Below are 27,308 nucleotides of genomic sequence, written 5' to 3' on the forward strand. Positions count from 1 at the left end.
TCGCCCAGGGACCCCCACGGCCAGGCGGCCCCGCTTTTGGGGGATCGTGTGAGGGGTCTCGGGGGACGAGGGGGGATTTACCGGTGCTGCTGTCGGCCGCCGACGCGCTGACGGTGCCCAGGGGTGCGTTCGGGCCAAGGGCTGATTGAACGCAGGCCCGGTGCCTGATTAAACTCATCGGAGGGGTTATTTTTTTTTTTATTACAGTGTTTGGATCGGTTGGAGTTTGGCCTTAAAAGGAAACCGTCGCCTTTGGGCCAGGGAGGGGGCTGGGGGCTTCGTGCGGAGGAAGGCAGATAAACGTCAGGTCCTTATCGGCCGCTGGCTCCGAGCATCCCCGGGCACCGGCGCGGGGACGGCCAGGCTAAATCTGGTGCGTGGGCAAGCGGCAGGGCTGGCCGGGCAGGCGGCCCGTTCCCCGCGCGCCCCAGGAGCAGCGCCAAGCGCACCCGTGGGTGCCGGGCTGTCGGTCCCCGGCGAGGCCGCGGCTGCCCGGGTCCCTTTGTCCCTTTGCCCAGGGTGACTCAGCCCTTCGCCCGGCACGAAGGAGCCCATTCTCCGGCTGGAGGCTGACTCAGGCCGCTCTTCCCGCGCCCAGCCGCGCAACGGGGCGGTTGAGCCCCCCCCCGGCTCCCAGGAGCCCCGCTGTGTGTTGCCGAAGGGGCGATGTCACTGCTGCGGGGGTGATGGGGTCCCCGCCGTGGTGTACTCGGCAGCTCCCGGGACTGGGAGGCCGCGCAATCCGGGCGGGAATGGCGAGGGTTGGTGTTGCTGGCCCGTGGCTGGAGGCCCTGACGCCGGGGTGAGGGGCGTTGGCATCCTGTCCCACTCTGTCCGGCCAGCAGCGAGCCCGGAGCGGCATCCGCATCACTTGGGGATGGGGGGGCATTGTCCTGGGGACCCTGACCCCAACCCCTGCTGATGGATGCGTGCTTTCCTGGCAGAAAACAGCCTGGAATTGCAACCCCCCCCCCCCTCCTCCCGTCCCCCCAGATCCACCCGCGGGAATGAGGAGAGCGGGCTGTGTCCGAGCAGGAGGACGCGGCTTTATTAAATTAATGACAAGGCAGCGAATGCACCCGGCGTGGGTCAGCCCCGCGTGCGTCGGGGGGGGGGGGTCAGGGCTAGTGAGCTCTGGGTGCCTTCGCCAGCGTGTGGGGGTCCCCAGGCTCCAGCTCCCCGGAGCCGATGCGCTGGCGGGGGTTGAAGAGGGGAGATGGCAGGGAAGGGGGGAACCTGGGGTTGAAATTAAATACAGCCACGGCAACCCGCCCGGAGGGGGCACAAAGTGGGGCTGGGGTCTCGGAGCAAGCGTGGGAGTTTAGGGGGCTGGGGGAGGTGGAACTGAGCTTGGTGGCTCTTCACTCTGAAAAGGGGTGCAAAAAATCCACACAAACATGTTAAAAATCATAAGGAGACAGGCATTAAGTGGGTGGGTGGGCAAAGTGAGGGGGCTGGGTTTTGGCAGGGAGGGGGCTACCGGGGGGATCCCCCCGCTGCCGTCACTCGTCCCCCGAGGACCAGGGCTCCTGCTCGGCTCTCAGCTGGCACGCCGGCGGCTGCTCGGGCGCAAGGCACAAGACGTCGTCCCCCAAAGCGGACGCCATGGGGACGGCATCGGCCCTGCCGTGTTTGCCGCGTGGGGTTGCGTCTCCGGGAGCGGGGGGCTGCGGTGGCATCGCCACGGCGGGCTCTGCGGTCTCCACGGGGGACTCCTGTGCCAGTGGCACGCCGGCGATGCCGTTCAACACCTCCTCGGCGAATTCGGCCAGGTCCTCCAGGCTGGCCTCCCGGTGCAGCCCGTTCTCGGCCCCAACCAGACCCTTCGGCCCCGGCACCGCATCCGCTGGCGCCTCCTGCACCGTCGGCTCTTCCTCGCTGGATGAGGCGGGCGAGGAGTCTTCCCCTGCTTCCTGGGGGAGCTCGGTCCCGCCGGGATCCCGCTGCCCACCCTTGGCCGCCCTCGCGCCCATCACTAGCTCCTGGTTGAACTCCAGGGCTTGCTCGACTATTTCCAAAATATCCGAGTCTTCCACGACATCCGCCGGCATAGAAAGCTCAGCCGCCTCCGGGCTTTCCTCAGCCATCTCTGGAAAACCTCCCTGCTCCGCTGCGGAGCCCAGCCGAGGTGGGTCAGCCTCGGGGGGCTCCTCGTCCCCGGCCAGGGGCAGGCTGTCGCCGGCCAGTGCTTCCTCCCCCGCAGGTGGCTGCTCCTCCGATGGCTGCTCCGCTTGTTCGGGCAGTGGGGAAACCGGCACCACCTGGGCCTGGAGCTCTGCCGGAGGGATGGGCTCGGGCGTGCTGCTGTGCGATGTGCCAGGCTCGTCCTCTTCCTCCTCCTCGTGCCCCACATTGCAGCCCAGAAGCGTTTCGGCTCTGCTGGCCTCGCTCTCTGGCTCCACCGTGCCATCAAGCTCCGCATCTGAATCGGCGGCCGAGCCCTCTGAGTGCCCCAGTCCCTCGCACACACCAGAGCCTGTGGTGGCCTGGGCTGGCTCGTCAGTGCCTCCTGCTAAGGGCCCTGTGGCCCCGGGGGAGCGGGGATCTGCTTCTGGCACAGCTGAGCCTTCCTCCAGCTCGGCAGCAAAACCCTTGCCATCATCCTCATCCTTTGGCAGCTCAGGTTCTTCTGCAGACGTCTCCATGTCTTCGTCCGCCTCACCAACAAATGCCTCAAAGTGCCCTTCGTCGTCTGGCGCCGGCGATGCTTCCCCAGGAGCTTCCAGATCATCTCTGCTGGCTTCGGTTGCTTCCACTTTAATTTCTTCAAAGTCCTCGGAGATCTCAGCTTCCTCCGAGCTGGATGCCTCTTGGTTGGGAGCCGAGACCATGAAGTAGCCTTCCTCCTCCTCGGCACTCTCTGCTGCAGGAGCTGCCACCGTCCCTGCCTCCTCATCACGGCTCTCTGGCACGGCGGGAGATGGTGGCTTGTCCCTCCCTTCCAGCCACCACTCACCCTCCGGAGCCGTTTCGGCTGCAGGAGCTGGCTCCGTGGTCTCCTCCATCTCCGGAGGGTTTTGGCTGGGCGTGACCACAGCCGACATCTCCCCTTCGTAGAGGTGCAAGGGCGTGCTGTCCGGCAGCGTGTTCTCCAGCTCTGTCCTCTCGCCCGTCCCCGATCCCTGCTCCAGCTCTCCTGCTCGCCCAGCGTCCTCCTCCGGCGCCTGCTGCGGTGCTGCAGGGTCGGTGCCGCTGCTCTCCGGCTGCCCCGGGTCCGAGCCAAACTCATTGTCGGCATCCTCATCCTGCGCCTCCCATCTTTCCTCTGGAGCCTCAGCTGGCTCCTGGCTGTCCCCTTGCCCAGGGGACACAGTGCCGTCCTGCTCATCCCTCGCCAGCCCCGGACCCGGCTCCGCCTGCGGCAGTGGCTGCTGCTGGCTCATCACCTGGCTCTCAGCGTCTTCTTCATCATCATCTTCGCGGGTTTCCTCCAGCTCCGCTGGCGACATGCTGTCTCTCTCCTCGCTTTCCAGCCCTCCTGCGCTGGTGTCCGCCCAGGCTGGCTCTTCTGTCCCCAGAGCCCGCTCTGTGTCCTCTGCTGTCCCCTCCCAGTCCTCCGGACAGGGCTTTTGGCTCTTGCCCTCATCCCCGCTGCCCCAGGGCTCCTCTCCTGGCTCCAGCTCCGGCTCCTCCTGCTCCCGCACCTCCTCCACAAAGCCGTTTTCCTGCAGGTCCTCAGGCTCCTCCTGGGCTTCGCTCTCCTGCCCCTGGGTTTCAGGTCCCACACCCTCTCCTGCCTGGGGGTCTTCTCCTCCCAGCCCCTCCCCAGCAGCCTCTCCCTTTTCTCCCTCACCATCTTTTGCTCTGCCTGGGTCCTCCCCTCCCACGGCGTCTTCTTCAGCTCCGTCTGCCGGGATGGCCTCAGGGATGCTCAAGGTCTCCCTTTTCTCCTCCGCAGCCAGGTCCGTCGCGCAGGTGGGCGTTTCCCGATGCTCACGCTTTTCCTGCTCCCCATCACCAAGGTCCTCTTCCGGGTGACTTTCTGTGGGCAGGACCGGCTGCCTTTCCAGGGGGACAGCACGGGCAGCTTCGACTTCCGCTTGCGGGGACTCCTCTTCTTGTGCATCCATCCCGTCACCCCGGGAATCACCATCCTCGCTGCGGGGGCTGAGAGGTCTCCTCTCCTCCTCCTCCTCATCCTCCGAGGGCTGCGGTGCCTCCGTGCCTGGGGCCTCCATCGTGTCCTCCTCTTGCTCTGGCTCTTCTGGGACAGTCTCCGCCTGGCCCGAGCCATGTGTGTCCTCTTCCTGGGCCACCACGCCTGGTTCCCTTGGGCTCGGCACGGTGGGCGTCTCCTCCTCCCACGCTCCCATCTCTTCCTGGCTCTCCGCAGCGCTTAGGGAAGCGCCCGTGCTGCAGGGGTGCAATACTGGTGGGGCCGTGGCTCTGTCGTGCGCAGCGCCGCTCTCCAGTCCCTGGACCACGGCTTCCCTTGCCCTCTCCTCCTCTTCGGGGACTTCGCTGTCCCTGACGCCCTCGGAGGGGTCTTGCCCTTCCCTGGCCCCTCCGCAGGCCTCTGTGGGGGGAACGGGGCTGGGGGCACTGGTGTCCTGGGGGGCCCACGCAGCGCTGAGCATGGGCTCCTCTTTGGGCTGAGCATCGTCTGTCATTTCCTTGAGAGCATCCTCCAGCACCTTGCTGACCAGCCGGGCTGGGTACCGCAGGGTGAGTGCTGTGCCCGGGGGCTCGGCGCTGGCGTCGCGGGTCTCCGCCGCGGCTCCGGGCGGAGGATGCTCCTTCCCTTGGCTCCTCTTGCCGCTGGCTCCCCCCGGCCAGGCAGGACCCTCTGCTCCTGGGCTCCCCGGTTCTGGTGGCACAGGGCTGGGGGGCTCTGGGGAGAGAGGAGAAGGGGCAGCCTTGCCGGGCTGCGGGAGGCTCAGTGTGGGGCGGCCGGGGGCACTGGGTGCCCTGGCTGTGCCGGCGGCCCGTGGTGCCGTGGCGTGGAGGACCGAGCTAATTTTCTGGAGCTCCTTGGCGCCAGGGCTCTGGCTTTTGGGTGTCAGAGCATTGCTTTGGGCTTTTGCTGGCTGCCCCCTGCCCTCGGCCCTGGGGAAGGCGGAGGGGCTGGCGCGGTGGTCCTGGGGCAGCAGCCGCCTGGCCTCTGCGCTCGCCGGTGCCGGCTTGCCACCGCTGCTAACCTCCAGCTTGAGATCTGCAAAGACCGAGGAGGGGAGCGCGGTGAGTGCGCTGAAAAGCCGCTCGCGCAGCTCCCCCATCCCTCCCGCGGCGGCCGGGTGCCTCTCGCGGCCCCGTGCCCCCTCTCCTATTTTTAAACAGCCCCTTGAAGGAAAGTGGGAAATTCCTCGCCCGAGCGCAGCCGCTGCTGGTGCTCCGGGGGGATCCGGCGCCACGCGGGGATGATGCTCTGCCCGCCTGCGGCTGCGGTCAGGTCTTGCTCCTGGGGGGAGCACGCAGGTGACAGGCTTTCCTTGGTTTTTTGTTTGGGTCTGAGGAAAAAAGAAAGGCTTAGCTTGTTGCACCAGCCCGCAGTCCCCCCGGGCACACGGATCTGCTCCTGCCCTTTCCGTGCAGGGGAGGAATTAAAAGAAGACGGGAAGAAGCAGATAAGGCCTTATCTGCAGCGTGGCGGCTGTGAACCCCGTGCCAGGAGCCCCCCGGCCCCTGTTCACACCTTCCTATCGCGACTGAGCCGCCGCTGCCAGGAAAGCGCTCCTGTCCATATTCGGCCTCGTCCCTTGAACCCCCCCGGGGTGACGCGGCAGCCGTGCCACGTTGGTGCCGGCGCTCCCTTACCTCGCAGGCCGTTGGCCAGCTTGTATTCCCTAGCTGGCGTTTGCAAGCGGGTGCTCTCTGCTTCCAGCAGCGTCCTGCGAGGAGAGGAGTGGGATGGGTGCTGTGGGGTGGGTGCTATGGGGGGGCAGGTGGGAGCCGAGGTGCTCCCTGTGCGTGCCAGCACGCGCCGCTGGGCTGCGGCCGTGGCTTTGCGGGGAAACTGAGGCACGAAGGGGCTGCGGATGGTTTTGCTGCCCCGTCCCAGCTCGGCGGGGGTGCGGGGGCGACGGCAGCAGCCCCCCTTGCTCCTGCCTGCCCTCCCATCCCCCTGTCCCCGGATCAGTGTCCGCCGACGGGTGACATCATGCGCGGCCGGGGAGGCACCTCGCCCGGGCTGGGGACAGCCCCTATTCTCATGCTAATTGTCCCCCCAGTCCCCCGGCAGCCCGCCTTTGTCTGGGACCATCTGGAAGGGCTGGGAGAGGGGCGCGGGGCTGCCCCTGCTCAACGCCCCCCCCGTGCCCCTGACCCCCTTTGTGCCCAAGCCCCCTCGGCGTGGGGTTCGGCCCCAGGTCCCCACCCACGGGTTCTTTCGTGGGAAGCGGGCGCTCCCCCAGCTCCGTCCCCCCGTGGGGACCTCACCTGTAGGTGGCCACTTCCAGGCTGAGGGACATCTTGAGGTGCATGAGCTGCTGCCTGTCCTCCAGCACCCGGGCGATCTGCACCCGCAGGCTCTGCTTCTCCTGCTCCAGGGCCTCCATCGCCAGCTGCGGGCGGCACGATGTCAGGGGCGCCGCCACCCTGCCCCGGCCCCGCTGGACACGGGCACCCAATGTCCCTCAGGAGAGGGGGGCTTGGGGCGCTGGGTTCTGGGAAAGGGGGGCTGAGGAGGGGGATCGGAGGGTGAGGAGGGAAGCGGGGCTGGAAGGGAGAAGAGGCCAGAGGGATTTGGGACGGCAGGACGCTGGCGTGGGAAAGAAGCATCTTTCGGGCGAGCGGCCAAGGCCGTGGCACCCTCTGCTCTGCAGCCGGCCCCCAGACCTGGAACAAAGAGGGTCCCTTCCCCCGGCAGCATCCCCCGGCATTTCCAGCCCCCACCGCCGCCTTCCGCCGAACGACTTCTGCAGCTGTTGGGTCACAGCTGTGGCGAAGTCGGTCGGAGTTTGTCCCCCCCCATAGCCCCCCCATTTGCTGTGGGCAGGGGGTGCCGATCCCCCAGTGTTGGGAGCAATGAACGTTGCTGGGATTGAAAAATAAGGGGCTGTCTAAGAGAAGCAAAATTGAGGACACCTGGTGGTGGGAAGACAATGAGGAGCACCTGGTGGTGGTTGGAGGGACGGGGCGATGGGTACAAAAGCACGGGAACAGGCAGAATGGGGGGCTCTCTGCTGAGGCTTTGCTCTGTCTGCTGGAATATGCTCTGAGCAGCTATGCGCTGGCACCCCAGGACCCCGGCTCTGGAGCCCAGGGGAGCGGTGGGGGAGGACCCGGTGTCTGGGTGCTGCTGGGGTGGCCCTGGGCCCCTGTTGCGATGGGACAAGGACATCCCCAAACCGTGCTGCTCTTCATCCCGCCCTCCCCCAGATTCCTCTCCAGCTGCAGCTCACCCAGGGCCGTCGGCTGTCCCCACCCTGGGGTCTTCTCCCTCTGTCCTCCCCGTCCCTTTGCAGGGGTGGGTGCCCTGAGCCCCCTGCTCTCCCCCTCCCCAGGCGACCACTGCCTCCCCACTGCCTTCACCCACCTGGAACTTCTCAGCCTCCCCGTGCTGCTCCTGCCACTGCTGGGCCAGGCTCTCCTCCAGCATCTCCTTCCGCGCTCTGAGCCCTGCCAGGTCCCTCTCCAGGTGCTGCAGCTGCAGCTGGCTCTGCTGGTTGTCCTCCACCGCCTTCCAGAGGTTCTCCTTGGCCTGGCAGAGGGAACCCTCCAGCTGAGACACTTCCCTCTTGTAGGTCTCCACTGCCCCTTTCCAGATCTCCGAAAGCCTCTTGGAGTAGTCCTCCACCTCCACCGGCTGGAAGGCCACCGGCGCGCAGCGGAAGGTCTCCAGGCTCTGCGAGAAGCTGGCAATCTCCTGGTCCAGCCCCGCTTTCTCCTCCTCGTGCGCCTCCAGCAAGGCTTCCACCTCCTTCTCCAGCTGCACGGCTCTCTCCTTCAGCCAGATCTGTGCTCTCCTCTCCTCCTCCAGCTCCTTCCTGCTCAGGGACAGCTGCTTCTTGGCTTCTTCCCGGGCTGCCTGCTCCCTCTGGCACCTGCTTTGGACCTGCTGCACCTCCTCGTAGAGGTTGTCCCGGGCCAGCTCGGCCGTGCACTTCTCCCTGAAGGCATCATCCAGCGCATCCCGCAGGGCTCGCAGCTCCTCCTCGTACTTCGCCCGCCACGAGTCGCCGGCGGGGCTGCTCTTGGCACTCTGGATTTCGGCTCGCAGCGCCTCATTCTCCTCCTCCAAGAACTTCACGCGGGCCAGGTACGCCTCCAGCCTCTTGTTGAGGTCCCACATCTGCAGCGATTCCTCGCCCAGGGCTCTCGCCCCGGCAAAACTTTCGGCGCTCAGCATGGGCGCTGCCGGAGGGTGCCGGGGAGGATGCCGGGGCTCTGGAGCAGAGGGCAGGCAGGGAGAGGAGCGAGTGGCTGGGAGCGCAGGGGAGTGCAGCTATTCATACTGCACAGCCGGGCGAGTGGGAGGCCCCCGAGACCCGGGCGAGCGGCGAGGTTTAACTCTTCCGCAGCCGGGCCAGGCCCGCTCCAGCCCACGTGGGCTCGACGCCGGCTGCGGGGGGGCCTGAGCCCTGCTCCTGCAAACACCACCACGGTTCCCTGGCCTCGGGGACGGGCTAGGCATTTCCTCACGCTTTGGGAGGGTGGTGTGAGGGGTTGGAGCCCCCTCCCCGCGACGGCGTGGCTCGGCTGGGAAGACCCCTCCGTCAAAGCCTGAGGGCGGTGTTGGGGTGCTGGAGGGGTTCTGGGGTGCGGGGTGCCAGAGGGCTGCCGTGGGGCTCGGTGTGGGGGCTGGGAGATGCCCATCCTCAAGGGCTTGGCTGCTGGCACCCTTCCGCTGCGACTGGCTGGCCCCGTGCCTCTCCGAAACCCAGGGCTGAGGGGGCGCAGTGCCCCGTCAAGGGTCTTGGCCCCGGGGAGGTGATGGCTGCACCCAGCCGGGGACGCTCTCGGTGGCCGGGATGCTTTTGGGCTCCGCACAAGCCATGGCGGAGCCGATGGCCTGGGCCCGGCCATGCCAGCGTCCCTTTGCGCAGGGAGAACCCCGCAGGATGGGGGGACAGCGGGGGGGCACGAGGCATCACCCCGGCCCCCTCCCCGCCGCGGGGTGCTGCATCCAGCTGTGCCCAGCTACAATCCTCTTTCTTTCCAGATGTGTGCGGCGGGAGGCGCCGAGCAGGGCTGGGAGCCCAACGGGGGGGCTCGCGGCCGTGGCTGGCCACCGGTTTCGCCAGCAGCCTCCGAAACTTGGCAAGTGCCGCCTCAGCATTTGGTTTCATTCACAGCTTTCACCCGCGCAGCCGAGCCGTCACGGCGTGGTTATGAATCCCTTCACGGGGAGTGCTTGGGGATTATTATTTCTTATTTTCTCTTCCCCCCTCGGCCCCCAGCTGGTTTATCTGGGGGGAGGGCAGCGGGCTGGCAAGGCGAGGAGGTTTAAAAATTCAGACTCGCGGGGTTTCTGTGAACAAAAGAAGCAGGAAAACATCAGCTGGGGGGGAGATGTGTTGCCAGCGTTCCCTCCCGCTCCTCCCTCTCCGGGGGAGGCGGTGGTTTTCCCACGGGAGGGTCTCAGCTCTGTCCCCCCAGAGCCGGGAGGGAAGGAGCAGACGTGCCCCCCGAGCGGTCCGGGGGTCGGGCTGCAGGCCAGCTGCTCTGGAGAGACAGGCAACAGTCCCCTGTGCCGGCAGCGGCCACCAGAGCTGCCCGGGGCTGGCCCCCAGCCCCTGGCAGCCGCCCGGGGCTGCAACACTGACAGGGGTCCCGGCCCCTTGGCACGGCAGGGGCAGGGGTTTGGTTTTGTTGGTTTTGTTTTTGTTTTTTCCCTGGGTGCTGTCGCATCCCATCTTGGTGCCTGGCTGGTGGGGAGGGGGCGATGCCCCGGTTCGGGGGTCCCCAAAGGCACCAGCTTCCCGGCTCGTCTCCGCCAGACATCCTGTCTGGCCCCCCGGCCGCGGCTCTGGTTTTCCTCTCACAGCCAGGATTGAAATCCCATTAAAGCAGCACAGCAAGTGCTGGGGTCTCATAATTCATCTCCGGGTCCTTGGAGCTCCGGGCAGTGGGGCAATGCTATGTGCCTTCATCCTCCTCCTCCTCCTTGTTTCCATAGCACATTCGCTCTGGAGCCAGCTGCTCCACTTTTCCACCAGTTCCCTATTTCCTCAGGACCCCCTGGGATGGGGACATGCGTGTCCCTGGGGGATGCTGGGGGTCAGGACCCCCTGGGATGGGGAAGTCTGTGACCCCCAGCCCCGTGGGGTGCTTGGGGGGTGGCTGTTTGGTGGCAACAGAGGTTTGGGGGGGGGAGTGGCAGGTTTGAGGGTGCCACAGCCCCCGGCGGTGCATGCCATCCCAGGGCGGGGAGCCAGCTGGGTGCCCCGCTGGGTGCTGGTGAGCTTGGCACAGGGTGCGTGGCAGACGCTGCTACGTGGCTTCGAGCAGGGCTGGAGGGGAAGGAGGAGGAGGAGGAGGAGGACGAAGCACAGCTGGGCACTGGGGCCCTTCCAGCCTCACGCAGCTGGTGACTGCAGGTGGCCAGGGGCTGCGGTTGTTGGATGGGGTCCCTGTGGGGCCAGACCCCTTCCCATGCCCTCCGCTGCTGGAGCAACAGGAAGGGCTGGGAGGCCCCTGACATCTCTGGGGCCACAGGCAGAGATGGGGGTTCTCTGATGTCTAATAAGGGTTGTGCCCTGCTGCTGCCTTACTCCTCTGCCTCCTCCCCTGCTCCCTCCAGGCGCTGGATGTCCCAAGGGCTTTGCACCACCGATGCCAGGAGGGACCAGGAGCTGCCCTGGGAAGCAGCAGGCAGAGCGGCAGCCCCAGAAGATTTGCTCTGATCCGGTGAGGAAACCCCAGCCTGGCTGGGAACATTTGTTCCCAATTAGGATTGGGGAATGCTCCTTGCTGAGCAGGCACTCTGCGCTTCCCTCGGCCCCGAGCCTTCGGCCACAAAAGTGCCGGGTGCAGGACATGACCTCATGGGATGGATATGGCGGGGCAGAGGCTGGGGCAGCCCATGGGTTTCAACCCTACCTATCCAGGTGTCCATCCCGGCGTCCATCCTGGCATCCGCCCCAGTGTCCATCCCAGCCCTGCACCGCGATGCGGCTGCCTGGAGAGCAGAGCGTTGCAGCGCGCATCACCTGCTGGGCTGCTCCGCTAACGAGAGTGCCTCTGCCACCGTAATTATTTCCCAGGGCGACGAATGATTAATTCTGCTCAGGAGCCGCGGCTTTCTGCAAACTCACCCGAGCAGTCATCTGGCAGGCTCCGCGCTGGCCCCCCCGGGCGGAGGACACTCCGCGCCAGGGAAAGTTGGAGCGAGATCTGGTTAAAAAAAGCCCCGATGCGGCTCGTGAGGGCTGCCCTTCTCCCGAGGGGCTCGGGTCTGCGAATGAGGGTCCCCAGCTGCCCCCCAGGCCCTGACGACGGCCCAGGGCACCCGGGTCCTGACACGTCCCTCCAGGAGCTATCTGCCAGCCATCTGGCCCAAAGCTGCGTTAATTGTGCTGGGTGCCCCGTGAGAGGGGTGCGGGTGGGTAAACTGAGGCGCGGCACGCGCTCCCTGCGGGACTGAGCTCAGCTGAGGGGTGCTGCGCTGGGAGGTCGCCTCTGCCTGCTCCCACCGTGCTTTTGGGGCCGGCAAAGCCCCTGGGTCCCTCCAGCCCCCGGATGGTGCCTCCACCCACATGGAGACCCTCCCTCAGCCTCACGCAAAGCGGGTTTTGCATGACAAAGCCTCTGCTGGCTACGGGACCCCTGCCCGCGGCCCCCTCCTGGTCCAGCTGAAGCTGCCAAATGTTAGGAATAGCCATCCAGAGGGCATTCCCGGCGCGTGGCAGGGGGACCCCCTTCTCCAGCCGCGCCCGGGGGAGCCAGAGCCGGCTGCTCCTCTGTTTCTGCTGCCGTGGGTTAAAACCGGCGCGGAGCACCCTCCTCTCCCTCAGCATCCCGTGCTGGGCTTCCCAGCTGCCAGGAGGGAGGGGAGGGGAGGGACGAAGCGCCTGCCAACACGGTAATAATTTTTTTTTTTTCTTAATTGGGGGAAGGAATAAATATAAAAGGAGGAGTGAAAGGGGAAGGAAAAAAAAAAAAAAGAAGCAGACGAGGACACGGACGCGGACAGAAGGCTCCTCTTCGCTCGGTGCCCGCACTTATGCCCGGCGGAGCCCGTGCCCCGCCGCCCCGCCAACCTGCTGCCCCGCGCCGCCTCCGCCGCCCCGCAGCCGCCGCAGCCCAGCCCCGCAGCGGGGTCCCGGGGAACGGGAGACCCCCCCGGCGCCGCCAGCGAGGAAAGCCAGCGCGGGAGCACCGCGCTCCGAGCCAGGTGGGATGCAGGGAGCGCGGCGGGATGCGGGCCGCGCTGCGCCGTTCGGTTCAGTACCCGCTCTCACCTCCGCACCGGCGGAAAGTAAGCGGAGAGCTGAGCCGGCTCCCGGTGGGAACGCCGAGAGCTTTCCCGGCGCTTTTCCCCGCGGGATGCAGGCGCAGAGCATCCTCCTGCCCTGCGGTGCGGGATGCTCAAAGCCGGCCATCCGCGCCATCCTGCTTGGCGGAGGTTTGTCCTTGTCCCCGACCCTCCTGGGAGGACAGCATCCCTCTGCAAGTTCTGCTTTTTTTTTTTTTTAATTTTTTTTTTTTTTTTTTTTTTTTTTTAGTTGGATCAGCTGTACCGGCGCTGGCTCTGCAGCGCTGGAGGCAGAGCGGGGGCTGACGGGGGGGTTTCTTGCGAAGTTGAGTGGAAAAAGGACTCTGGTGCTGCCCGGCCGCCGCAGCCTGGAGCCCAGCCCGGCCGGCGCTCGGGCTCCCTGTCTTTGGGGATAAGGGGGATTTTCGGGGCCGTTTCAGCAGCTGCTTTCGTTCTGGGAGAGGGGCTGGGGGTCCAGCGTGGGTCTGGGGTGTCCCGTCACGGGGGAACCCTCCCCAACTGTCCTGCAGAGGCTCCGGAAGGGTCCCCTTGTCCCTTGTTCCCTGCAGGCAGGGAAACTGAGGCACAGAGACCCAGGGCTCCGGATCTCCCCGCTCCCACCCGGCCTCGCTGCTGCTCTCCGTGGGGAGGTTTTCAGCGGCAAAGCTGCCCAGTCCGCGGGGGCTGGGGCAGAGCCCAGGGTTTGGGGTGGCTGCGAGGCGCTGCCGGATCTCCCCATCCTCCCTCAGCTCCCTCGACTCCATTGCCCAGCTCTGCCGGTGTCCCGGTGCGGGGGTCAGGAGGGGCTGGGGGAAAACAGAACCATTTTGTGGGATTTTCATGGCTTTTGCCCATCGAGCAGCCCCAGCGGGAACCGCAGGTCCCCCGTGCGGTGCCCCGGGTTGGGGCAGTTTCCCGCAAGCCCCTTCCCCTCCTGCAGTCAGAGCTTTTCGTCCCCGGGACAAAGGGGCTGCCCTTGAGCATCGCCCCGGGACCGCTTTTGTCCAGAGCCACCTCCTCTCCCATCACGCCGACTTCTCCGTCTCTGTCCAACCCAGAACCTGTTGCTCTTCCTTTCGGCTGCCGGAGGGGTGGCCAAGCTCCCTTTGCCCCAGCCTGGAGCCTTCTCCAGCTGCTACGCAAGGATCAGGGCGATGGGGCTGCTTTTCGGGGAGTGGGTTTAGGCTGGGGAAACTGAGATCCTGGCAGATCTCGTGCCAGGAGCGAGGAGCTGTGAGTTTGCCGGTGAGCGCGCGGAGGGGTTAGGTGCTGAGCGGGTCCCAGCTGAGCAGCAGTGCCAAAATCTGGGATCCTCCCGCCCCATCCTCCGCCCCACACTTGCTCTGCCCACCTTGCGCCTCAGTTTCCCTGCCAGAGCCCCACGGCCGGCGGGGACGGCTGCGCAAACCTTCGTGTGTGCGTGCGCTCACATTTCCCTGGGGGGTCCCTGTGGGATCTGCCCCCACCCCAACCCCTCTGTGTGGGGCTGTATCTCCCTGGGGACCCTCCCTGGGCTCCCCTGGGCCCCACAGCTGCAGGGGGCACATCCCAGCCCTGCAAACAAGGAGCCCTTTTCTCCCTGCTGGGATGGGGGGGGGGGGCTGGTGGTTTTGGCAGCCGGGGGGACCCCCCCTTTTCCCCACCTGCTTCCGGCCTTTTAAGCTCTGCCAGCGGCCGCTGCCAAGATGCTGCTGGGCTCTTCCCGCTGCATCCCCGCAGGACGTGGCCCTCTGGCCCCAGCCCCTTCCGGGGGGAGCCGCCGTGTCGCCCCGCGCCATTCTGCTCCAGGGACCCCTCCAGCACGGCTGCACCCGACGTGTACCCAGGGACGGGGATCCTGGACGCAGGGTCGATTTGCAGCGCGGGGGGCGAGCCGCTGCGGAGGAAGCCACCTGCGTGCCAGGAAGGCTGCACGCACGGCTGGGGAGCATCGGGGCGGCAGCGGGGTGTGCGAAGCCCCCTCGCCCGCGGGGCCGGGGCTGCCGGCCGGTACCTGGAGCGGGGCCAGGCTCTGCCAGTGACTGCTGACTCATTCTGCAGCTGAGCATCCCTGGAAAGCCACAGCTCGGCTGCTGTCCCTTCCCCCGGCGCTGCGGGCTGGCAGGGCACCTTGTGAGTGGGGCCGCCGAACGGTCACATGCGGGGGACAAGGGGGCTGCAGTGGAAAAAGCCCCCTTTCCGGACGCGGCCCTCAGTTGTCCCTCCAGATCATCCCCTGCCTTTCACCCTGGACCCAGAGCCGCAGCCCCACATGGCCTCGGCCCGGCGTTCGGGGAGCTGCCGGGGAAAGCGGGGCTGAGCTCAGGGGAGAAAGGAAGATCGCTCCCATCCCAAAATAGACTTCACTCCGTTTTACACCTGGTTTCCCACGGAAATGCAGGTTAGCTTTCCCTGCCGCTCACGTGCATGCCTGTGTCTTGGTCTGTTCCCAGCGGCTCCTGAGCTCCAAGATCTCGCAGGTGATCGAACCCCACGGCCATGCCCCTCTCTCTGAGCTTTTTGGCTGCCTTTCCCTGATCCTGCTCTCAGCTGTTCCCTCCCAATGTATGGGCTGAAAATTTTTCCATTTGTGGCAAATCAGGAAAAAAAGCCACCTAAAAATCCAACCACAAACCCCAAACCCGACGTCTGAGAGTCTTTTGCCATCACGGGACTCCAGGACCTTGGGGCATCGCCCACAAGCAGGGTGAAGTTAGGTTTAACCCTCTCCACATCCCATTCCCGGTGCCGGCACCCTGGTCCCAGCCAGGGATGGGCAGGGGAGGGGAGCAGACACCCGCTCACCCTATTTTGCCCCATTCCTGCAGAGTCTGATCACTTGCGTTTCCTCCCTGGGGCTTCGTGGCCACTGCTGCCCGCAGCTCACGCCACTGCGGTGCCTTGGGAACGGGAAGAAAAGGTGCCCGTGACAAAAGCCTTCCTCGCTCGGCCGCCCGGGGGGATGGCAGCCAGCCCCCTGTGCTGGAGCCCGGCCATGGCCGCCGAGTAGGAGGGTTTTGTCCCTTGCTCCAGAGCCATGGGGCTGAATTCAAATGATCCGACCAGAGCAGAGACAGCCCCCAGCTCGGCCCTGGCACCGCTGGCCAGGTCCTGGCAACTGGGCTGTGCCTGTCCGTGCCCAGCTCCTGCTGGGAAGTAGGGGGTTCGTGGTCTGCGCGCGACAGGCGATGTTCATGGTACATGGTGCGTGGTTCACGGGGCTGAACGTCCATGGTACTACAGGCTGTGTGTCCATAGTGCTGGGGGCTGCACGTCCGTGGTGCGCGGTGCCCAGGGCTGCGTGTCCATAGTGCCGGGGACTGTATGTCCGTGGTACGTGGTGCTAGAGGTTGTATGTCCATAGTGCCGGGGCCTGTACATGCGTGGTGCGTGGTGCTAGAGGTTGTATGTCCATAGTGTTTGGTGTCAGGGGCTGAATGTCCCTGGTGCGTGGTGCCAGGGGCTGCACGTCCATGGTGCACGGTGCCAGGGGCTTTTTGTGCACGGTTACATGGTGCTAGGGGCTCCCTGTCCATGTTTCATGGTTCTAGGGGCTGTACGCCCATGGTCCGTGGTGCCAGGGGCTGTGCTACCACCCTCTCCCCGGTGCACCGGTCGCAGGGGTAACCTCAGGGGCGCTGCTGGCAGAGGGGTGCAGGCGGCGGGACAGCCTCCCGGCAGGCTGGCCCTGGCAGCCAGCGCCCTGGCCCGGAGAGCGCTGCCAAGGTGCCAAATCCACTTCTGTGGCGGCCGAAATCAATGCAGCACAAAGAGCTTGTAAATTAAAAACCTGCTCTTGCGTCTCAGGGCCGCTGTGCTCCCGTCCTGGCGAACACGGGGGGGCGGGGGGGGGCTGAGGAAACTCCCAGCCCCCTGAGGAGCTGCTGCAGAGGGGTCGGGGGGCTGTGCACCACGCCGGAGCATCTCCCCGCATCCCTGGTATCCTTCCTCTCCGGCTGGCTGCATCCAAAGCCCCTCTGCCGCCACCCGGCCGGTGTCCCCAGGGGTCCCCGTGCTGCTCCCCAGGCCTGTGGTGCGGTGCTGGCCTCTGGGCTCTCGGTCAGCCCCGGTCCCCGTCCCGCTGGGGAGAGCCCTTTGTGCCAGGCAGCCCCAGAGAGGCCCGGGACATAATGGCCGCTTTGGCCGGCCCCGCGTTTCCCAGCCCGTGCGCGGGGAACCTCCGGCGTGAGCTGAATGGCAAAGAGAAGCCCTCCCCGCCTCCGCCCCGCGCTTTGTGCGCCCTTGGCCATCCCCGGCAGCACGCTGACCTCAGCTGCCTCTGCACGACCCACCCTCCCCACGGCACACGCGTGCACGAGCGCACACACACGTGTGTGCACACCCGCACGTGGGCACACTGCAAGCACGAGCACGCACATGCGTGCCTTGCACACTCACCTCCCCGGCCGGGGCTCGCTGCCTCTTTTGTGCTGACCGCCACCAATTTAAAAAAAAATTAAAAAAACCCCTTTCTGAGGTTTTTTTTCCCTGCAGCGCCTGCGAAGATGCAGCCTGGGCGCTGGCATCGCCTCCCTGCCCGCTGCGGCCGGGGTTTGGGCTCCAGCTTTCCGTGCTGCCGCGGTTGGGCTGGGCTTTGCCGTCCTGGGGACCTGGCTCCCCGAGAGGGCTGGTGGGGCTGGACGGGACCCCGCGGCGCCCGGCCAACGATCCCGGTTTTTCGTGCACTCTCCTTCCTCCTGTTAACCAGGGCACTTTTCCTTCTGTTCCACTGTCCGCGTTACGCCACGGTCGTGCCAGTGCCGGCCTCTCCCTTCCCAGTGCCACCTGCGTCGCCCCATCCCCGCACAGCCCGACCTCTACCCCTCGTGCAGGGAAGGGACATTTTGGATGCTGCTTCCTGTTTTAAGCACTGCTGGTGGTTTTTCCTCCCCCTTGCAGGGCAGAGGATGGCCTCAGCCCTCTCGCTGCTGCTGCTCTGGGCGTTTGCCTCCACGGCGGCCCTGGAGGTGTTTGGCCCCGGAGACGGCACAGGTAATTTGGCGTCATCGGCAGCATCCACGCCACTTCCTGCCCCGTCGGTGCCCTGTGGCGGGGGTCTGGGTGGGTGGGGGGCACCCCACGCCAGTCCCGCTCATGGCTCCTCTCTTCTCCCACCCAGAGGACCTCAAGGCTCTGCAGGTCTCCATCCCGCGCCACCCAGCGCTGGACGCCGTGCTGGCGGGGGACATCACCATCCCCTGCCTCATCACCTACCTCGGCCCCCAGCCCACCACCGGCATGGCCGGGCGCCGGGGGGTCCTGGGAACCCCCCGGGTCAAGTGGACTTTCATCTCCGAGGGCAGGGAGCTGGAGATCTTGGTAGCCCGGGGGGACAGGGTGAAGGTGAGCGAGGACTATCGCCTCCGCGCCTCCCTGCCCATCTTCCACCAGCGCTACACCAACGCCTCCCTGCTGCTCACCGAGCTGCGGCCCAACGACTCGGGGATCTACCGCTGCGACGTGCAGCACGGCATTGAGGACGGCCACGACATCCTCGACGTCAAGGTCAAAGGTACCTCGCGGCGGGGAGTGGGGCGGGCGGAGGTCCGCCCCTCCTGGCTCGGCAAACCCCTCCTGCCGCCAGCCACGGATGTGCCCTTGTGGGTGGGGGTCTGCCGTGAAGCCCCCTTGCCCACGCCCACGTCCCCTACGCTGCAGGGGTGGTGTTTCACTACCGGGAGGGCTCCATGCGCTATGCCTACACCTTCGCCGAGGCACGGGAAGCTTGCGCCAGGATTGGCGCCCGCATCGCCACCCCCGAGCAGCTGTACGCCGCCTACCTCGGTGGCTATGAGCAGTGTGACGCTGGCTGGATCGCCGACCAGACCGTCAGGTGGGCACTGCCGCCGCCTGGCTCACGCCCCCGCCGCCTCCCCCTTCCCCTCTCCGCGAGTCGCCAGCCCCCCCCGTGCTTCCCCGCCACAGGTACCCCATCCACACGCCCCGCGAGGCCTGTTACGGAGACATGAACGGCTTCCCCGGCGTGAGGAACTACGGCGTGGTGGACCCCGAGGACATGTACGATGTCTACTGCTATGCCGAGGACCTCGCAGGTGCGCGCCGTGCCGCCAGCCCTGTCCTGCCCTCCCCTGCTTTTGCGGCCGCACTAACTCGCCCTCGTAACCCGTCATAAACCCCAGCGAAAAATCTGCCCTGAGCTACGTGTGCCGGCTCCGAAACCCCCAGCCTCTGCAAAGCTTCGGGCCGTTGGATGCATGCAGCCACGGTTTGGCGTTGCGGGGCACGGGGCTCTGTCCCTCACCGCAGCCGGTGCCCATCGCTGGCCTCAGGGCTGGAGGATGCCCGTGGCGCTCTGCCCTGCGTCGGCAGCATGCCGCAGGCACAGTGCCGCGTGGGGATCTACGTGAGCTCGTGCTGTGCTTCACATGCGCTGGGCTGCTCGGGCACATCCCGTGCGCGGGGGTGGCCGGTCCCTCCTTCGGGCCCCGCCGGGGCTCCCCACTGGTGGCGGTGGCGGCTGCTGTGGGGTCGGTTGGGGTGATGCCAGGCGGGCTGCAGGGTTTGCGGTGCAGGTCGCTGGTGCGCGGGACGCGATGAGCTGGGGCGGGGAGACCAGTGTGGTCGTGGGGAGCTGGCAGGCGAGGTGCCTCAGAGCAGCGGTCTCCAGCGCGAAGCCCCATCACAGCGTCCCGCGTCCCAGACCCCCTTAGAAACGTCCCATGCCCCACAAAAGCTCCGGCCATGCCCACGCCGCCATTGTCGTGTGCGTGTGCAGGGAGACCAGAGATGTGCAGGGAGGCACCCGGGACTCTCCAGCGCTCCGTGCTCCTCCTCGCCGGGGTCCACGCTGGAGGTGCCCGTCCCTGAGCCAGCTCCGGGGGTCTTGCAGAGAGCGGAGGAGGCGAGGGGGCTCCCAGAGCCTGTGCCCCGCTCCCCAGCTCTGACGCCCGTCTCCTTCCTCTCTTTGCAGGGGAGATCTTTTTGGAGACGGCCCCAGCCAAATTCACGCTGGAGGAGGCGGCGGCACGCTGCCGGGCGCTGGGCGCGGAGCTGGCGAGCCCGGGTCAGCTCTACGCGGCCTGGAGCGCGGGGCTGGACGCCTGCAGCCCCGGCTGGCTGGCTGACGGCAGCGTCCGCTACCCCATCGTCACCCCCCGAGAGCGCTGCGGCGGGGCTCTGCCGGGCGTCAAAACCATCTTCCTCTTCCGCAACCAGACGGGATTCCCCGATGCCCAGAGCAGATATGATGTGTATTGCTTCCGAGGTAAAGAGGGGCGACCCCCTGCCCCACGAGTGCTCCCGGGCAGGGACCAGCCTGAGGTTTTGGGAGGCCTCCAGGCAGTGCCAGCTCCAGCCCGCCCACGTGCTGGGCACAGCAGAGTCAGGATGTCCCATGGGGTCGGGATGGCATCGGGATCCCTGCGTGCTCTCCAGCCATATCGCGATAGAATAGGGGTGTTTTGTACCGTCTCAGCCGTGCACATTGATCCTCCTGTGGTAGGATCCGGGACGCCTTGCGTGGTCTCCGTGTCGCGTGCCAATATGTTGTGATGGGGAGGAATAACCTGCATGACGCCGACGCGTCGTGCTAGAGGAGGGATGCCCTGCGTGGTCTCAGCAGGTCGTGCTGATCTGTCACAACAGAGTAGGGATGCGCGGCGTGTCCTCACGACTGCACGCCACTGTGTTGCGACAGAGCAGGGATGCACGCATGGCACCGTGGGTTCTGCGCAGGCACGACTCTGGGATGGCTCAGGCCCCGGCCGCGGGGCATCGCTGGGTCCCTGCGCACTGCTGGGCACGAGGCTGGTGTTGGGCGATATCTCACAGGTTGAACAGGAACTGAGAGCCACGGGCAGTGGTGCTGAGCTGCCAGGGATGGCCTGCGCGCTGGCAGACGGGGGCGATAAAGCCGGGAGGGGACGAGCAAGGATGGAGGCTGGCAGGGATAAGAGGCACGGAGGGAAGGAAGAGCCACCCCTCTGCTCCTCCTTCCCGGTCCCACGTCCCTGCGTGGGCTCGAGGGACGGGGCCACTCTCCCCGAGATCGGCTGGATGCCACGCGTCTCCGTGCCTCAGTTTCCCCATCTCTTGGCAGGGCAGGGCAGCCCACACATTAGGCAGGATGGACCCGTCCCATGAATCCGCGGCCCCTGTAACCCACTAACCCCCCCACGCACATCTGCGCTCCCGCGGGGTGGGGATGGGGGTGTGGGGAGGACCCCCCTGGGGCAGGGGTGCATCGATGTTTAGGGTTCGCTGGAGGGGGAGGAGGAGAAGTGCAGGGAGCAGCTCTCGGGAAGGGCAGGGACGAGCAGAAACGGCTGCGAATGTAAAACCCGGCGCTGCCTGGACGCCCACCGAGGCCACGAGCTGCAGCGCGGCTCTGGGCTCAGCATCGCCCCGGGGAAACAGGGCTTAGGACCCGGCCCCAGCGCCTGCTGCCCAGCCCCGCGGCTCTGCTGGCATCGGGAGGGCCTGATCCTGCCCTGCGCTGAGGGGAAAGGGGAGGCCGAGCAGAGCCGGGTCCCCAGGGGTCGCGCCCTGCGCCAGGGCGAGGGCATCTCTGCCTGCCGTGGGGCCAGGACCGGGCGGTAATATCCCGCTTTCTTTCTGCCCACAGAAGGGACAAACTCTTTCCCTGAGGCTGCAGGAAAATCCCGAGCCAGAGAGCCCGAGGGCCTCCAGGAGATTGTTACAGTGGCAGAAAAGCTGGAGGAGCTGCGGCTGCCCAAAGCGCAAGTGGAGATTGAGTCGCGAGGGGCTATATACGCCGTCCCTTTCTTTAAGGACGCTGAGCCGGAAAAGCCGAGCCCGTCCCCCGAAGACGCAGCGGGGCCCGGGGCCCGACACCCCCCGCTAGATCCCTCCGTGTCCTCAGGTCACCCAGCCTCCGCCACCCCTGTCCCCACGGCCATGGCCGTCCCCGAGGCAGGCGTCCCGCTTAGCTGTGGTGCAGAACCAGGGACCCCGTCCCCCCCAGGGCAGGACGGGATGACCGGGACGGTTGGGCGGTGCACGGCGGCTGGGCGCGAGCCATCCCGCACGGGTAGGTCGAGCGGCCGCTGCGGCGGTGCCAGGGCCGGGGTGCAGAGAGGAGATGCAGGGACGGAGGAGCCAGGATGGCGAGGAGAGGTCAGAGGCACCCGTGGGTGCCTGGGTCACCCCAGCCGGCCCTGTCCTGCGGAGGGAGCACCCATGGCCAGGGCACTGCTATTTCGGTGTAGGGCCGCGCGCAAGTTGCCAGGACATCCATCCCTCCCTCCCTCGGCCGGGGTCCAGCGTGCAGGGTCAGTGCTGAACCGCGGTTTAGCAGCACAAAGAGCCGGAGAAGGGTGCTGGCGGCTGGAGGGAGAGCAGGCCAGGCGCAGCGGTGAGGGGCTGAGCAAGGCGCCCACCGCCGGGAAGCCTGGGCTGTGCCTGGGCTTGGCGGCGGCCGAGCCGGAGCCTGGCCTGCTCAGAGGGGACGATGCCGCAGGGGCTCAGGGCCATTTCTGTCTCCCCGTGTGTCTTTGTGCCAGTGTTGGCCGCCCCCCAGCTCTGCCCGTTGCGGGCAGGATTGGCAGCGCTGGCAGGTGACGCCGGTGCCCGCGTCCCCAGGGCCTGGCTGGCTCCCCGGTGCCGGTGTCACGCTGCCTTTTTGCTTTGCCCTTTGCAGAGGAGGAACGGGGACCAGCACCGGGCAGGGACCCCGGCAGCGCGTCGGCGGAGAGCCCAGGCAGAGGGCGAGACCCCAGCCAGCCCGTGGAGCCTGATGGAGCTGCAGACACACAGACGCTCTCCATGACCCCGCGGGCGGGCACAGAGGGACCCACGGGTGCCCCGTCCCCAGCAGGGGCCACAGCAGGTGACACGGAGCCTCCTGAGGGGTCTCCCTGGCCCCTCGGCCCCACGCACCGTCCCGACCGCCCTCAGGATTCTATGGGGCGGTCGCCCCACGCTGCCAGCCCTGGGGCGCCTGGGCAGCAGGCGACGTCGCCGACCGGTGCCACTTCTGCCGCCTCGACAGATAGCCGAGAGCTGGGCGGGACGAGCGCAGCCATCCCCGCTGCCGAAGATGCTGAGCTCTCAGGAGACGTGGTCGAAAGCCCCGGGGCGTCCCCACTGCCCCCCACACCCTTGCAGCCGCAGGAGGAGGGAGAGGAGCCGTCGGGGGCCCTGTGGCTCCCCTCACCCGCGGTCCCGGCAGAGGCAACGGCGGTCACACCGTGGCACGCAGAGGTGCCGGCCACGGGAGGCGAGCAGGCTGTGCCGCAATCCCCAGGCGCTGGCCGTGGGACGCCTGTTGTATCTTCGGAAGAGGAGGAAGAGGACGAGGAGGAGGAGGAGGAGGAAGAGCAACCCACTCCTTCTGTTGCGACCGTGGAGGGTTTCCTTGCCGCCGTTCCCGGAGAACCAGGTGGGACCCGCAGGGACGGCCTCACCTCTCCCCGTAGTGGGGTGGTCCCAGCGGGGACCCCGCTGGGGGACCCGGCCCCCAGCACGGCTGCCCCCCTGCCTGCCCTCCCCACCGAGCGGGCCAGTGTTGGGGCGGGTGCCTGCTCAACCGAGGGTCCCTGCCGCGCCCCCCTCACCCTGGGGGCCGCGCTCCTGGCCACGCTCTGGCACTAGCGAGGGCCATCGCCCTTCCTCGGCGCCGCGCTCCCCTCTGTCCGCCCGCCCGTCTCTCCTCCGCTGGGTAAGGGAAGGTTCCAGGTCCGGAGAAGCACATATTTGTCAAACAAATTGGTCTGAGCTCTGCATGCACTTAAATCTCTTCTACTTCTGTGAAGTGTTTTAATGACTGTTTCCATGAAAAAAAAAAAAAAAGGAAAATCGAAAGGTGGCCCCAGACCCGGCTCTGACTAACAGGCACTAATAAAGGGAATTAAACGCTGTCTAGAAGCAGCATCTCGGCTAGCTCTTCCCTCCGTCCTTGCGCCCGCTGCCTTGCTCGCCGCCCGCAGGCCTCTCCCACTGACGAACTAATCCCCCAGCCCCCGCGCCCGCGAGTCCCTGGGGTGGGGTGGATGGGACCCTGCGTGAGGCGGGAGGGTGGTGGGGGGGGGTGTGGCAGCTGCACACCCTCTGTGCGGCCCCCTCCCTGCCCCGGGGCTGGCTCGCGAGCTTCCTACCCCTGGGGCTCTGGGGGGCACCCGTGGGTGCCGAGCCCCCCCAGGAGCATCCCACCTCCTGCAACCCTTCATGGCCACGTGCCCTGGTGCCACTGCCTCCGCCCTCCTGGCTCCCTGCGAGGGGCAGCTGCTGCCGAGGGGAGCGTGCGGGGTCCTGCCTGGTCCCGCGGGGTGGAGGATGCTCCGCAGCCGGTGTCGGACCCTGCAGGCTGGCCACCTTGGCCCTGGTGAGGAGAGGTGCTCAGAAGGAGCCGGCCGTCGAGCGTCAGGGCCCTAAACAGCCCGTCCTGCCCCACCGGTGCGCTGGGGCAGGCCGGGTGTCCCGGGCGAGACGCTGGCACCGCGTGGGGCGGTGGCGGTGTTTGGGGCGAGCATCGTGCTCGGCGCAACTCCACCGGCCAAGGACAATTAAGCGGGCGTCGTTAGGCTGGAGGGCGTCAAGGACTTTCCGTCTCTGCTCCGCCGGCGCTGGCAGCCCTTAGTCACGCTCCTCCACTGGGGCTGGGAGCACGGGATGCGCTCCAGGAGCCTTAATGACCGTAACGCGGGACACGCGGGTCGGGGATGGCGCCGGCTGAGTTATCAGCCCCGGCCAGGCTGGAGGTGACGGCAGGCGCAAGGCTCACCTTGCTGCCAGGCTGAGGACGCGCAGCTGGGACGCGCCCCCCCCCCAGCCCCCCAAAGCGCGCCGGCTGCCTCGCTCCGAGGGGAAGCAGGAGCAGGCCAGGGGCTGGTACGGCAGCGAGCCCACTGAGGACGAAAGCGTCCCGCTCGCGTCCCCGTGCCCTGTGGGGAGGCCAGAGCCCCAAACCTGGCCAGCGCTCAGCTGGGACGGCTGAGCCAGGAGCTTCCCACGGCCGCGTGGGCGGAGGGGGTGGCACCGGGCACCCCATCGCGTGCCCGAGCCCTGCCCCTGCCCCACACTCGGTGCCTGCAGCGCTCAGGGGGAGTTCACGGCAGAGACGGGGCTTTACCGGGCGCTAAGGCGGTGCCCCCGTCTCTGCGTGCGGGCAGTGAGGACGCTGCATCTGCCTTGCAGGTGGCTGCGTCCCCAACCCCTGCCTGAACGGAGGGACCTGTGCGGAGGACGGTGCCCGCCTCGCCTGCCTGTGCCTGCCTGGCTACGGCGGCAGCCGCTGCGAACAACGTGAGTCCCCCGGGTGCTGGGGCCGCAGCCTTGGCTTCTGAGCCAGGAGACGTACACAGGGGAAAAGCAAAAAAAAAAAAAAAAAAAAAAAAAAAATCAGGGTTTTGGGGTCTTTGGCTCGCTAGTGAGCTGGGCTTTGTCACCCTGAGCCGCTCTCCTTTCCCACCTCGCTCCCCGCCGCGGCTCAGCGCTGGAGAAGTGCGGCCCCGGCTGGGACGGCTTCCAGGGAGCCTGCTACAAGCACTTCTCCACCCGGCGAAGCTGGGAGGATGCGGAGACCCAGTGCAGGCATCACGGGGGCCACCTGGCCACCATCCTGACCCCGGAGGAGCAGGACTTCATCAACGGTGCGTGGCGCAGCCCCAGACCCCGCTGCGTCCCTGCCACGGGACCCGCAGCGTTGAGCTTCAGGTTTTGAACCCTCAGCCAAAAAAAACCAGCAGAGGGAGATGCAGACGCAGGCCAGGGAAGGCAGAGAAAATCCAGAGGAAAGGGAACGGCCGATGTGATTGCTGGAGGCTCACCGGCCCCTTGGCTAGCGAGAGGGAGGGGAGGCGTGGGAGCAGGGCCGCGGGGCTGGGGGAGGATGGACGGGCGCGAGAGGAGACGGACGGTGGCACGGACAGAGATGGGAGCAGGGGATGGATGGAGGGAGGGATGGATGGAGGGACGGACAGATGCATGGAGGGAGGGATGGATGGAGGGAGGGATGCAGGGAGGGAGGGAGGGATGGAGGGATGCAAGGAGGGATGGAGGGATGCAAGGAGGGATGGAGGGATGGAGGGAGGGATGGGTGGATGGATGGCGGGTGGACAGAGCCGGGGGGGGCACACGTGCAAGTAAATGTGAAGGGAAAGCAGGAACTGGGGGGAAGGCAGAGGGACGTGGGGCAGCGGCGGGGATGGGGCAGAGAGCGAAGGAGTCTGGAGGGACGTGAGGGTGAGGGAGGAAGGAGCAGAGAGAGACCTGGCAGGGACAGACCGGACCGTGGGGATGTGGCGTCTGTTCCCAGCTGGCCCCATCCCACCGCTCCCCGGGGGGGGGGGGGGGAGGAGGAGGTTCTCTCTGTGACCCCTTTGAGCCTCCCAGTACCCCCTCTCCACTGCAGGGCTGGGAACACCCCTACGTGCCCACATTCACCCCCAGACCCCAAATCTCCCCAAATTCAGTCTCTGGCTCCCTTGAGCCCCCTCCTAACAGTGGGTGCTGGGAGGGGCCTGGCTGTGTCCCCCCTCTCAACAACCCCCTGCCCCCCCAGACCAGTACAGGGAGTACCAGTGGATTGGCTTGAACGACCGGACTATCGAGGGGGATTTCCAGTGGTCCGACGGGAGCCCCTTGGTGAGTCCGGCTGCCAGCCCCACTAGGAGAAGACCCTCCCCACCCCCCCGGCACATCATCATATCCCTCTCCATGGCCTGGGAACGTGCCCACGGGACAGGTCCCACCCTGGCACCGGGCTTTGAAATGCCCCCCCCGCAAGAGCCTCAGCCACACTGAGCATCCTCAGGGGTCCGGCGGCTGGGCCAAACCCCAGCACTGGGGGTCCCAAGGCCACGCCAAGGGGCACGGAGACGGGACCTCGCTCCCAATGGGGGTGTCACGGCTGGGAGGCTGCAGAGGGGCGCGTGCAGGTGTGGCCCCCTCCTTTAAAGGGGGTGCTGGGGCACCCCATGCACCCCGTCCCGCCTGTCCCCCCAGCTCTACGAGAACTGGCACCCCGGGCAGCCCGACAGCTACTTCCTCTCCGGGGAGAATTGCGTGGTCATCGTCTGGCACGACGGTGGCCAGTGGAGCGACGTGCCCTGCAACTACCACCTCTCCTACACCTGCAAAATGGGGCTGGGTAAGCTGTGACCCCCCCCGCCTCCCCCTGTCCTGCGGGCTGCACCCCTCTGTGACCCTAAAGCAGGGGGGAAACGGGTCCTGTGCACGGGTCCATCGGCTTGTTTGGGGTCAGTTGGGGTCAGTTTGCCCCAGTTTGGGGGTGCTCACCCGTGCCTGGCTGCAATGAACCCTTGCCCCCCGCTCCAGTGCAGTGCGGGCCGCCCCCCGCCGTCAGCAACGCCCGCGCCTTCGGCAAACCAAAGCAGCGTTACGAGATCGGATCCATCACACGCTACCAGTGCCGCCGCGGCTTTGCCCAGCGCCGCTCGCCCATCATCCGGTGCCGAGAGGACGGGACGTGGGAGCCGCCCCAGCTGGCCTGCCGCCCCAGTGAGCGCGGGGCTCCCCCATCTCCCTCTCAGCACCTGCCTGTGGGCCTTTCCCTTCACCTGCGGCTTCTTCTGTCCCCCCCAGGCCTGGCTCAGCCCCCCACCGACTGAGCGAGTCCCCAGGGCAGAAGCCACCACCTCCCTGGGCCCCGGAGCTGGCGCAGATGGGGACGGCGTCGGGACGCCAGCGCGGACCCCGGGGTGGCACGAAACCTCACTGCCGGGTGTCTGCCTCCTTGTTTGTTTTGTATCTGTACAAAGAAATCCTAACAACTAAAGAACTCCTCGAAAGCCGACAGTGACCCGAAACATAGCATGGGGTGGGGGGGTTTGTTCCAGAGCTGAAACCAGGGCAGGGGGACTGCGGGCGGGCGACGGCAACCCCAGCCGCTTTCTCCCGCCGCTGGCCCGAGGGTCCTCATCCTGGGACACCCTGGGAGGGGTGGCACGGGGGGGCCCAAGCGGTGCTGCAGCTCAGCCCTTGTCCCGGGGTGCAGGGGGGCTCCTGCACGTCCCAGGAAAGGCAGAAGCCTCCG

At 66.9% G+C, this 27,308-nt stretch overlaps 2 protein-coding genes across 5 annotated transcripts; one reads left to right on the forward strand and one right to left on the reverse strand.

Annotated features, from left to right (window-relative positions):
* Positions 1–1,143: 1,143 nt before the first annotated feature.
* Positions 1,144–8,328, reverse strand: NES (nestin). The gene is made up of 4 exons (XM_086768628.1): positions 7,475–8,328; positions 6,376–6,500; positions 5,755–5,828; positions 1,144–5,152 (listed from the first exon to the last, which is right to left on the reverse strand). Exons 1-4 carry the CDS (start codon positions 8,285–8,287, stop codon positions 1,503–1,505), a joined length of 4,662 nt encoding a protein of 1,553 aa, XP_086624754.1. The 5' UTR covers positions 8,288–8,328; the 3' UTR covers positions 1,144–1,502.
* A 3,771-nt stretch (positions 8,329–12,099) lies between these two features.
* BCAN (brevican) lies at positions 12,100–27,068 on the forward strand. Of its 4 annotated transcripts, XM_086768629.1 has the most exons (15): positions 12,100–12,274; positions 17,234–17,326; positions 17,454–17,846; positions 17,993–18,167; positions 18,260–18,387; positions 19,266–19,559; positions 20,919–21,344; positions 21,954–22,142; positions 22,305–22,694; positions 24,449–24,556; positions 24,745–24,903; positions 25,815–25,897; positions 26,258–26,402; positions 26,591–26,773; positions 26,858–27,068. In XM_086768629.1, exons 2-15 carry the CDS (start codon positions 17,242–17,244, stop codon positions 26,881–26,883), a joined length of 2,784 nt encoding a protein of 927 aa, XP_086624755.1. In that variant the 5' UTR covers positions 12,100–12,274; positions 17,234–17,241; the 3' UTR covers positions 26,884–27,068. The 4 variants fall into 4 exon arrangements, with proteins under 4 accessions (XP_086624755.1, XP_086624756.1, XP_086624757.1 ...); XM_086768630.1 differs by having other exon boundaries at positions 12,101–12,274; positions 20,919–21,176; positions 21,954–22,694; XM_086768631.1 differs by lacking the exon at positions 20,919–21,344 and having other exon boundaries at positions 12,102–12,274.
* The last annotated feature ends 240 nt before the right edge of the window (positions 27,069–27,308 follow it).

This window comes from Chlamydotis macqueenii, chromosome 28 (assembly GCF_036417535.1).
Source record: "Chlamydotis macqueenii isolate bChlMac1 chromosome 28, bChlMac1.mat, whole genome shotgun sequence".
Lineage (NCBI taxonomy): Eukaryota > Metazoa > Chordata > Aves > Otidiformes > Otididae > Chlamydotis > Chlamydotis macqueenii.